General features: G+C 41.1%; 1 protein-coding gene across 3 annotated transcripts in view; it reads right to left on the bottom strand.

Moving 5' to 3' along the window:
* The window catches only part of plxnb1a (plexin b1a), an 85,867-nt gene that overhangs the window by 22,314 nt on the left and 50,969 nt on the right, over positions 1 to 12,584 (bottom strand). For 2 of the 3 annotated variants that reach the window (XM_033629342.2, XM_033629341.2), the window contains 11 exons: positions 10,975 to 11,103; positions 8,492 to 8,592; positions 8,271 to 8,403; positions 7,839 to 7,995; positions 7,493 to 7,601; positions 6,930 to 7,038; positions 5,336 to 6,121; positions 3,249 to 3,347; positions 2,697 to 2,819; positions 403 to 496; positions 120 to 289 (listed from right to left, as the gene is read on the bottom strand). In XM_033629342.2, the coding sequence (XP_033485233.1) occupies positions 120 to 289; positions 403 to 496; positions 2,697 to 2,819; positions 3,249 to 3,347; positions 5,336 to 6,121; positions 6,930 to 7,038; positions 7,493 to 7,601; positions 7,839 to 7,995; positions 8,271 to 8,403; positions 8,492 to 8,592; positions 10,975 to 11,103 (2,010 nt within the window). The remainder of the gene's footprint in view (positions 1 to 119; positions 290 to 402; positions 497 to 2,696; positions 2,820 to 3,248; positions 3,348 to 5,335; positions 6,122 to 6,929; positions 7,039 to 7,492; positions 7,602 to 7,838; positions 7,996 to 8,270; positions 8,404 to 8,491; positions 8,593 to 10,974; positions 11,104 to 12,584) is intronic. The other variant, XM_033629343.2, reaches the window with a different exon arrangement.

The raw sequence follows: 12,584 nt of genomic DNA, 5'->3' as shown, positions 1-12,584 counted from the left end.
GGCCAAAAATAAACAAAAATACACAAAAATAAAATCTTCAGAAACATAATTTTTTCCACCTATTTCTCTCATTTCTCATACTTTCTTTCGCAAAGCAAAAAATGGTAAATGATTCTTACGAAATGAATGACAGGTGCAGGACAGGTGTGTTTGATCTCCTCGGTGCAGGAGTCCTGGTACACACAGCGAGAGCTCGCAGCACCGCCACACCAAACACAGCCATACTTGGGGTCGGCTGTGCGACATCTGCTGCAGTCTGACCGCCCCACTGAACAGTTGAACAGAGTCACTGGAACAAGGGAGAGAAAAGCAAGTGTGTGAGGAAATTACATTATCTTAAAGGCAAACAACTGTACAACATAGACACACACAAGCAAAAAGCACAGTATTAACAGCCCCCACCATACAGATCCTCGGCGCTGTCAATGAGGAAGTTGTTTTTTCTCCTGACGTTGATCATGGCTGGGTATTCCTCCATCAGTGCAGAATAGGCATACTGAAACGAGAGCAGCAAATAACAGTCAAAGCTGCAGAAGCACTACTTGTGATGTGGAATATGAGTTGATGTTATTCACATCCACGTGCAGAGCAGTTATAGTCTGTGTCAAATGATCGAGTTATGACAGCTAATGAAACACACTAATGGAAAAGCAGAGGCACATGATCAGGAGACAGCAGTTTATTGATGTTTGCTAATACAGCATGCCAATGGTTGATTGGTTTTGGTTATGAGCTTTATTTTTCTTGATTCATAGTGATTTGCAGTCATTGTGAATGCTACCACATGGGTGTGGTTTACTCCATCAGATTGAGACAGACAAATAAGTTGGCAATCTTTATAAAAGCAAATACTTGTACTGATGCTTCACAACAGTGACTCACAGTATATGTAAAGGGCTTATGAAAGATGGTACATTTGCTGGACACTGGGAGTGATGAATGTGATCACACTATTTGAAATAAATGGATTTATCTGTCATGTGACAAATTGATTGACTGATTGATTGAAGAAGATCTGTGTTGTAAGCATGGGCCCAGTAGCCAACGCGGCTGAAAAGACAAAGTAAAGAGTGCCATCCACAGAAACTTAAAAGGAATCTTTATTTTATCCAAACCTGGCAAACATTTTCCCATGTTTTTTTTTTGTCTAAGTGACTAATGGAGACAACAATTTTTGAAATAGGTCCAGTACTAAGAGAGACCGCTGCAGCTGACACAGCGAAACAGGCTCGATCATGAGCTGTTAATTTATGTTTATTTAAGGTTTTGGTTTTGCCACTGACATGCCCGTATTTTCCTATATTTCAAGTGTCTGACAACATTATGGAAAGAACCCGACACAGAAATGAAATGGGGTTTTTTGTACTTTTTGCTGATCTGTTTGTTACTGAGACCAAGTCTCATTGAAGGAAGTCTGAAATCTTGCGAGAGGTGACTTGTTGCAGGAAAATCAATGGTGGAAACTTTGGTGAGAGTTGAAGAGAGGAGTACCGGAGAGACATTGGTGTACAAAAAGCATAGCTTAGTGTTAGTGTTGGGCTCTCTGCCTGATTTTAAAGCTCCCATAAGGTGCGTGGGTGCTCTAATATTTATACATGTTACTTTATATCTTTTATGTTTTTTTTATTGTGTGGTTGTTGGGCTGTAACTTTTTCTGTGCTGCTGTCTATGTCAGGCCTCCCTTATAAAACAGATCATTGATCTCAAAGGGACTTACCTGGTTTAATATGGGTTAAATCTAAAAGATTTTCAATGCCATGGTTAAATATTTAGCTGATTTTGACAGTGTTTTGACAGTTTAAAAACTTCAGACTTCTCCTTGAGCAAGATTTTTTTGAGTTCATATGATGTTTTTCAAAACAACTTTTTATGTCGGGGCTTCAGGACACTTGGATCACTACGGATGAGCAGTATGGAGATACTTTGTGGTTTCAATTTTGTGTTCTTGGACATTAGTCTGGGGGCGCCGTCAGCCATTAGGTGTGCTGGCCACTCCCCCCGCCGATCTCCGCAAGGGATGTGAGGACTCTAAAACTTCACCTGAGCCTCTGTCGGCATATGGGTGAGTAGATAATGGCTGAATTTTCATTTTTGGGTGCACTATCCCTTTAACGTAAATTGATGATGCACAATTGCCTGTCGGGATTACATTGCTGCCTGTCTATCTCAGTACTAGACCAAATTTTAACACTGTCTCGAAAATATGAGGAAAAAAAAAAACCTACTGTAAATGAACAGATTTTAACATTAGGCCATCATAGCAAACTTGCACTTCATGATAGCGGCCTGTTTTTCAAGGGCTGAAAACCTATTGTCTTAGTCAGCTTGTTACTATGAATGTTATTATATTCCACTAAAGGCTGAACCATTGGGGTTATTTCATATTACAGATGAATGCATTTCTGTTTTTGTCCTTGTTTTTCTGACTGGTTTGATATCAGCAGGGTTCATTTGGAAAGAGACGGTGTCATGAATTTCTGCATACGATTCTGCATACTTTTTTACCCCAAACTTTAACAGTGATTGCTGATTATTTAGTCATTAATATCCACTGTTGTAGAGAAATACTTTCAAAGATCTAAAACCACTTTTTCTGGAGCTTAAAAAAAACAAGATGTTATTATTGACAGACTTTGAAGAGTGTAAACTAAACACAACACCCTGAGATGAATAACTGTATTGGGATATTTTCTGACCTGGTGGGGTTGGCAGGTGATAAAGAAGACTGACTGTTGTGTGGCATCCGGCTCCACGTCGGCATCCACCACTACTGACTGATTCTCAATATCCAACACACACTCGTAGTCCAAATTCTCATCCTAAATGTACACATCACATGGATTTAAGTACACAGACATGACAAAATAAACACATGTTGACCTGTCAGTAGGGGTACAGTGAAATCTTTATGCTACTGTCACACAGTTTCACTGCAAAAAGCTGTTTTGTACAATTTCGATGTCAGGGGAAAACAAAAGAAACACTAAAACTCTTGTTGCAGTGGAAATCCATCTTAAACCACAGCATGCATCAAACCTCCCCTGTGGTCTAGAGCTATTAATATGAGCCTTTATGTCCTTATTAACTGAAACAGAACATGTAGCCATATCCCAGAGAAAATTACTTTACAGCATATGATTGCAAAGCTGCTCTCGTACTAGCTGCCGGTGAAAAGACTTAACTGTACAATATATTAAATGTAGGCTTACCATAGTAAAGCAAGGGACTGTTGTGGTTGGTTACATTACCTGAAACAGGTTTAGGTATTGTCCCACCAGAGTGACTTTTCTCTCCACATTGACGGGTAGGAGAGAGGAATCCTGGACTTCCTCCACACACGGACATTCCTGATGACACATTATCAGCCATTACAATAAGAAATATTTACACACTAGGGAAAGAAAACGCAGCTATACTTTATACACCTATACATAGATCCCACTCAGAAGGATCTTTGTAAACAGGTGTCACTTTCATAATCATCGGCATTCATTTTGAATTTAGAGTTGTCTGAGACAGACTTCTACTAGATGTTTGAACTGTTGGAACAAGTAGCATTTGGGTAAGGCACTACAATAAAGCCCAGCTCATCCACTTCATACCGAAGATGTTCACATCAGGGCTATGTGCAGGTCATGCAAGCTCCTCTGCCCTGATCTTTTTGTACAGACATTGTGCATGTGGGTATTGTCATGCAACAACATCAGAAGAGTTTTACTAAACTGTTGCTATTTGCTTTGACTAGAACCAAGGAACTTAGCGTTAACCATGAAAATCAGCCTCAAATAATCATTCCTTCTAACCAAAACGTCACAGTTGGTGCCATGAATCTGGGCATTGCCCTCAATTCTGCCAAACCCAGATTTGCCTGTAAGACTGTCCACAAAAATGATCTAACTTGAGTAATCTCAGAGCCCTCTAAAATTAAATAAATCCAATGTGGGAGTAGCTATCTCATCTTAAACCTGGCCTAGCGGAAAGTCTGAAATAGGAGACTATGAAAACAAAGGAGTTGAAAAACACAAAACTTAAAAAGAAGCAATACCTAAACGACTGCCAACACAAAAACATACCACAGCAATGAGACTTTAGACATGCAAGTAAAACACATGGAGGGAGTTGACTTGAAAAAGAACTTATGTCATAATCAGGCAGAGCAACTTTGCTTGGCTTGTTGGAGAAAATGCAGCTAGCATTGGGTGAGATGAACACAAATGGTATGGGTAGACAGGTCAGTAAGACCTGTCAGGTAAGTGCCTTGAATTCTAAGATTACATTGATTTTGAGTCAGTCATTTGCCTTTCTTGTTGACAGCAGAGCTAATAAAGATAACAGCAATACAAGTGTAGCATTCAGTATTGTTTGCATTGCTGAGGATGCTGACTGTAGTTACACAGTATATTTACTGCAGATAAAAGCTGAGTTAAGCTAAGTTTGTTTTGGTGTTATTGGGCAAAAGTCCCATAATAAACTTTGAGCATATTGCAATTTAAGTGGTCTGAGAGAAAACTAGACTTCTGCACCTAGTCTTGGCTCTGTTGTCAGTCTTTAGGAAATCTAGCCTGTGCCGGAAGACTTTGACCAATCATAGGTCATTTCAGAGAGAGGGCATTTCTATTGGCTGTTCTATTGGCATCAACTGCCTACACTGCAAAGCAACCCAATGAAGAAAGATGGACTGATCAAAAAGAGAGTCTGACAGTAAACCAAACAAAACACATCTCAATATGGCGAAACGTTTCAGAGATGCTGCTACTAGTTTAGCTTTCTGCTAAGCAGATCCCAAAACTCATAGCTGCGGCTCCAGGTTCATGGTTATGTAGCTAATACTAGAGCCTCAAATGACATTTAACATGTGTCCTCTGCCACTACAGACCACCTAGCTGGGAGGAGAGGGGGCAGCAGCTGTGGAGACGGACCCCAAGTCAGCAGCTGCAGCAACCCAAATCCAGCCAGCACAAACTGAGTTCTGGGGGAGCGGACAGCCCTGACTCCTTGCCTAATCAGTAAAATTTCTGTTGCTGCCGTTACACTGGTTAGACCAAGCACTGCTGCTGGCCACTAGCCTGCTGTGTCACCTGCCGCTGGAGGGTTTGCACTGGTCAAGATGCTACAGCTGCCGACTGAAAGTCTGTCTTTATGTCAAGCTAAGCTAACACCCTCTGGTTGTAGCTTCCTATTTAACAGACATATTTGAGAGTGGTATAATTTTTCGAATCTATCTCTTGATTAAAAAACACAAAATATGTCTGACTTTTCTTTTAGTAGTTTTTCATGGTGACTGGTGCAACAGCTCAATTTCTAGACTAGCTGCCTACGTGGCTTCTGCACTCACCCGAAAATAAGTGTCAGTCGAAGAATCTGATTGGTAGTTCGCCGCAGATTCAGAGTTGGGGTCGATAACTGTTTCAGGTGATTCTGTAAACATGAGTGGCTTTTCGCTGGTGCCTGCAACATACGAAACTGTCGCAGAGTCCATGTCAGTCTCTTCCTCTGGCTTCTCCTGCTCATCCAACCATGGAGGTGAGTCCTTCTCTTCAGAGGTGGCCAGAGGAATGGACTCCTTATTGTCACTGACAGAGAGGTCCATTGAAAGGGACACTTCGCTGGAGGTGGTTGAGCTTACATCAGTGGAAGAACCCACTGTTTCAACAAGAGGCTCTAAAAATCTCAGGTCAGAGTCTATCTGGCCACTAGTGTTGCTGGGTAATGTAGTGTAGGGAGTTTTGACAGTGATACTCAAGGTTACAGTCTCCTCTTCCTCCGAAAAACCTCTTGTTGTGCCACCATCCCCCTCTGTCATTCTCTCTACATCAGGGAGGGACCTGTTAGTGGTGGCGACATCAGTGTGGATGGTGGTGGCCTGGCTGAAGATCCTGTCAGAGGGGGTAGTTGTGGCCAGGGTAAGGGGGGAGGTGGAGGTAGTATTAAGGGTGGTAGATGGTGTCACTGTGCTGGAAGTTGGAGGGTCAGCTGTTGTGGTAGGAGGAGGGGTCTTTGTGGGTGGTGGCTGTAATGTTGTGGCTGTGGTTGTGGTTGTTGTTGTAGCAGCCCGGACAGTAGGAGGTAAAGGGGTCAGTTTTCTGGTGGGTGGTGGAATAGTGGGTGTTGGAGGTTTGAACTTGACGATGGAGTAGCACAAGTGAACAAGCAGGGAAAGGAGAGGACAAAAGAAGCAGGGGGAAGACAAAATTAGGATAAAACAAAAGGGTATGCAGATAGATAAGAGGCAACTCATGAATGAAAAAAAAATATGGAAATAAAACTGTACAGAAACAAGACAAACAGAAAAACAGAAAACTACACCAAACACAGCAAACACATGGCACACGCACAGACTAATATGTACAGTATGATAAATGCTTAGCCAAACAAAAAAAAACCAATGGCTTATATTCCACACAGCGTTTTACCTTGACTATACAGCATACACTCAGTTGCAAGTTTATTAGGTATGCCTTGCTAAAACTAAGTCTGATGCAACAGCCCTTCAATACATTCAACCTTCGGACATACAGATATATTCAGTTTTTAAGAGGTGTTGATAGAGCTTTATGGTTAGTTCCTCCAAAATGATCATACAGCATGACTCAACACATCTTTAAAGCATCTATCAATGCAATCACAAGCCTTCCTTTTCAGACTTAATGGGAAACTTTGCTGATTTTCAACCAGGTCTATGTCACTGCATTATAGGCAGTGTGTGCCAATGAACAGTGTTTGGCTTAATGATGGGAACTCCCGGCCCCATGCCATAAGCAGAAGTCCACCAAGTCATTCAGTGGATGACTTTGCTTTGCTTGTCAGATGAGAGAGGAGCTCCAGGAGGGGGAGCACCTTAAACTCAGTTCATCTGCACATACTCCCCACACCGCAGTGAAACAGACCTGGTTAAAAATCAGCAAAGTATCCCTTTGATGTTGACTCACATTTTGGTTGTAGATGGTGACTCCTTGGCTGCAGGTGTGTTTGTGTGTGCAGACATGCTGGTGGATACACCAGTTACACCCCCAGCGACTGCTAACACACCCTTGGCATCTAGCAGGGCACACAGCGGGGGTACAGGCACAAATCATGATAAAAATTAGTGGCAGTAAAAACATTAGAAAGCGTATGTGACAACTCTCACAACTCATTCCCCACATTCTCAGAACCGAACACTGTATTAACTACACGTTGCTGTTCCTTTTGCTTGCACTTTTTGGCATCTTGCTTAGTTTCCATGTGGTATTCCCACATGTCGAACGACAGCAAAAAATACAATTACTTCTACCAAATGATACGTAACACATTTGTGAATACTGAGTTTATCAAAACAGCTATTAATGTCTTTGGTTATGCACCAGATCTAACCGGTCTCAGTCATCTAATATGTCAGAGGTCACAAGCTAAAAAACACCTTGGTAGACCTGCTAAAACATAATGTAGTTTGCTGGATTGATTTGATACTATGTATCATGTTGGGCAATGAAATGTGTGTGCATGTACTCACGGCCTGCGTCCAGAAAGCTGCTGGACCAAGCTGCAGTTGTAGAAGGTGAATTCTGTCTCTGCTACCGTCACATTTGTGAAACGCAGTGACAGGGTCACCATCACAAACTCTGCATCACAACAAACCAGTTACATGTCAGCTTCAAATTATCTGACCAACTTTTGTGTCATTCTTAAGAGCATCATAGTGCTACTTTGGCACTGTCATGAATTTCAAATTTTTGACATGCACTACAGCTTTTAAAAAATACAATTCTTATTGCAACCTACTTGGTATGTTTTGCACATACTGACACAAAGTTTAACCATTAGGTACAACTGCTGACCAAATACAAAAAAAAACTTACCATCTCCATGACCAATGGGGGGCAGACTGCTGGCATCAGGAGTGGAGCATATCACACCAGTGTTAGTGAGTGAGGCAGGAACCTCGGTGTCCTGGAAGAAGCATGAGTAAGCCTCTCCTTCTGAGAGGCTTGGGAGTCCCTCTACTGACACTGTAATCTGAGGAAGGGAGACAGAAATGGGAAAAGGACATCAGGAAAAGAAAAGAAAGGTGGAAGATGAAAGAAAGTGAGCAGAAATTGATTCTTGTTAATGTAAAAGTGCTGTGTCCACCAATTCTGGGTTTAACTCTTATCTTTAAAGAGCTAAAAGATTACCATACAACTTTAACTCGAATGTTTCAGATGGTTAGTCAGGCAAGACTACAGCTGGCACACAGTAGACTACTATTGTACATTACTCCCATCTGTTCCCCACTCTTCCCCCTGCATTACATCAGTTTTCTCCCCTCGACTAATGTTGTAGAGGCTGAGGTGCTGGATACTGAGGCACTGTTGCATCTGGTTGAAACTCCACAGCCACTGGCCCTGCATGGACCCTCGCTGGCACTCCCAGCGCTGACCGCACCTGAAATAACACAGAAAACTTAGAAAGACAAGAAAGGATGTAGGAGAGCATTTACAGTAGCCCCACCGTTACAAGTACACTGACTCACCGTCCCTCCAGGACACACCAGCCACAGTAGGGGTCTTTGGCAGACAGACAGGACTGACAATCCAGGTGATCTCCACATTCTGCCACCGGACGCTTCTCTACCTGAAAATGACAGTAATTAGCTACATACCAGAGACATGCTACTAGTTAAAATCTTCTCAGTTTCACCTTTATGGCCTCTTCTGTATAATAAGGTAAAAATTCACCTTCATGGTTTTAAAAATAATAAATCCCAATATGCTGTGCTACCAATATCTTTTATTTAAAAAAAAACTCAGGGGCCAAATTCTGCAGCATGAATAAGAATAAAGCAATGATTGCTCATCTCAATCAATCAGTGTGTTGGTCAATAACCTTATAGTCCGCATAAAGCCTAAAGACCTTAAAAAGGATTTCACACTTTCACCAGAGTGCCTTGGATTTATCTTGATGGCCAAAAACAAAGTAATTACAAACTGAACGAGTAAGCAGAAGGATCATTACTTCATAATTATTTTGCCAAATCCTGAAGAGTTCTTGATTGTTTTGAGACTATTTGATACCTTTTGTGTAGCTCCTTTATTTATTTACTTTTTGTTCTGTTGTTTGCAAAAAAAGACTGCATAACAATATTAAATGACTTCTATTCATGAATTCATGCCAATTGCTTTCATGATAGCCAATGGGCTATCAAGCTTAGCTGGATATCTACCGGCAAATAATGTCATGTTAACGTTACTTCTGGGACAGATACTAATATTTTTAACCACTGGCCCAACTGCCCACTCATCCCCTGAATTTTGTGGCTGAAGTACATTATCAATAGCCCAAATGTAAATCTATGCAGAATATAGCGACAGAAAAGGCCATTAAGCATAATGTAACTTCACACAGCCTTCCTTAGCTGTGACATTTCAATAAATGAAAAGACATAAACGTAATAAAAAATATATCTTTGCAAACATATATTATATTCAGGGATAGACACTAATATTATCAAGCACTGGCCCCACAGTCCACTAAGCTCCTAAATTTGGTGGCCACAGAGTAACGGTCCATGGTTGCTGTCCATAGATTTATTGTGTCAGACCCTTCAACTTTAGTAGTTAGTTAGTTAGTTAGTTCAAGTAGTTATTCAGTAAAGTGCAAGTTATTTGTGTGGCTGACTGAAAAAGCAGTCTAGCCATTCTCTTAGTTATTACAGTTGACTAGTTAACTAACATTAGCATTCCTGACAATGCTAGCACAGCTAAGCTAGTTAGCTACTTCACCTCTAGTCAGCTAGTCTGAGTTTAACTAAACAATGCATTTTTTTAAACTACTGGCAGCGTTAAGGTCCATAATAATACCTTTATGTTATTTCCTTTACCTTTTTGCCTTTTTCAGTGTGTTAGCTAAACTGTGAATTAACACTCTTACAGCTAATGTTATGGTCTAGCCCTGCTAGTTATCTATCATTAGCTTATAATGTCAAACTATTTAAAACAGGCGTAACGTTACTGGTATTCCATTAGCTTGATATGATAACGCTAGTTGAGTCTGTTGAGCTTTAATGTAATCTTGACAATTGAGAGTAAATTAATCTAAACATCCACTGGCTTTTACCCGAGCATTCAACTACTAAATAAACATTATATTTTCTTGCTTTCATTTAGTAATGTCGCTACAGTTGATTTGAATAAATCTTCTTACGTTTTGCCTCTTTATGTGGGTCAGCATTAATTCGCCAGAGAAATAGTGGTTCATTAGCTTTGCCTACACAAAAATATTATGTCTGTCTGAAACGATAACTCCAGTCTGCTTATGACATACTACCAGTTGTTTAATGGAAATTGTGAAGCGTGTAATCAGAATTATTTTTGTTTTCTACTAATGAATATTAAATATAACCTGAGGCTTCAGCTCTACATTCAAATTATGACGCCCAGTGGTCCAGAAGTGAGACAAGCCATGCAATGTATAGACTAGCAGTTTCCCATCCATTTATCAGCATCTATGGCTACACACACAGGCACTCTGTAGGGAGTGTGCCAACACAATAGAGGCCACTTTCTTTGATCAATACCATTGTTATGTCAGACCTTAAACCTCCTGCTGACTGTTGTACCCATCACAGTGGGGTTATGACCTCTGACCCCAAAAGCCAGCTGGCCTCTCTGTTCTCTCTTATGTTCTTTGCCTCTTATTCTTTTATCCTATTTTTGTGTGTGAAGGACACAGCTTGAGGAAGTATCTAAGCCTGAAAAACTCTGACAAACGATAAATTGTCTGACAATGAATGACAAGCCATGTTCGGTCCCATGTATGGAGACATCTGGGTGAGTGGTTGAATGGACAGACGCAACAAGAAAGGTACAGCTGTTAATACATCTGTTGAGTAGTTCAAAGATAAAACTTGTGAAAGCTTACTTGCTAACATAATCTGCTGAAGTTCATGCTGTGTAATTTTTAAAACAGAAAGTTACATGTACCTACAAAACAGCATTACTACATCTTTAGACTTACAGTGGTTTTGGTCATGATGTAGATGTGTGCTCCATTCTGGTCCAATAAAAGGTCACTGTTAATGGGGGAGTTGGGCTGGATCGTCATGTTCGCGTATACCTCCACCTGACCATCTCGGCCAAGATATACCTGAAGAAGTGCACCAGAAAAACAACAGGTGCTTTAGAAATTGCGGAGTATGACATGTACAGTACTGTATAAAACAAATATCACTAGCTAGACAATAGCTACATTTCTCATACTGCAAAACTAAAATGAAGAGCTGACAAAAAAAAGAAAATCATGCTAAAGGAATATCTTCTTCAGCTTACAACTCCATCGCAAATCAAATCACACGTGCAGGATCGCAGCAGAAGTGGCCGTGAATGTGATTACAGCCCAGTCAAATCTAATATGAAGCACAGGAAGACACCTCTGGCTTAAGTGATTCCCAGGCCTTCAAACTCTCATGTTACCTCATGTTAATGAGATTAGCAGAGTTTTTCATGCCTCTTTCCAGAAGGCTCTCACTTGATCACTATTAACTGAATGGAGAATCAGTTGTCCCATTAAGAGGATGCACTCAACACATAATGGCATGGGAAGTAGCTCTGTAATGCCTGGTGACTTGGAAACATTTATGCAGTTTGTTGTTTTGCATGTCAGATTTTGTAGATGATGTGATGTTGTATTGAAGATGCAATATCTGTACAACAGGTATATGGGAAATTGAGATAAGTAGACAAAGGGGAGGATATTAGTTGATTTAATTTTTTTTTTTCATTTTCCGTAACCACTTATCCTTGCACAGTTGGCGGAGGTGCAGGAGTCTATCCCAGCTGACAGTGGGCGAGAGGCCTGGTACACCGTGGACAAGTCACCAGACTATCACAGGACAGACACATAGAAACAGACCATCATTCATGCTCACATTCACACCTATGGACAGTTTAGAGTCACCAGTTAATCAACACTGCATGTCTTTGGATTGTGGGAAGAAGTCGGAGTACCTGGAATGCAGACACGGTGAGAACATGCAAACTCCCAACAGAAGAGCCCCATTCTACTGCTGGCTTCAAACCAGGAATCCTCTTGCTGTGAGGTGTCGGTGCAAACCACTGGACCACCATGCTGCCCCAGATATGAGTTGATCAACTTTTGACACTTTTGAAACAGACCAGGCCTCACCTAACCTTGAAGAAATTGTTCAACATTTTGGGACATACACTTGTTTGCTATCTTGCCAAGGCTTAATTGAGATGGTTGATACCACTACCAGTTGTTATTTAACATGTGGATTGACTGCAACTGTATTAAAATTAAGTTGGAGACACTAATTTTGTCCCCAGCTAAGCCATCGCAAATATACTAGTATGAAGTCTAAAACAGGGCATCAACTGTGGGCTTGCGCATGCGCACACACACACACACACACACACACACACACACACACACACACACACACACACAGTCCTGTATCTGGATGCTGTGGAATTTGTCCTGCTGTGATACGATAATCCTGTTACAATAGCTTACTTCAGATGGCTATATGGAGTGCTGCTTTGATCTGCTACCTAAAAGCACTATGTCTGACTCTGTGTCCCCCTCCCTCTCTACACACATACACCACA

This window comes from Epinephelus lanceolatus, chromosome 8, assembly GCF_041903045.1.
Source record: "Epinephelus lanceolatus isolate andai-2023 chromosome 8, ASM4190304v1, whole genome shotgun sequence".
NCBI classification, from domain to species: domain Eukaryota; kingdom Metazoa; phylum Chordata; class Actinopteri; order Perciformes; family Serranidae; genus Epinephelus; species Epinephelus lanceolatus.
The sequence above is the reverse complement of the archived record's forward strand: the minus strand, read 5'-3'. Positions and strand labels throughout refer to the sequence as shown.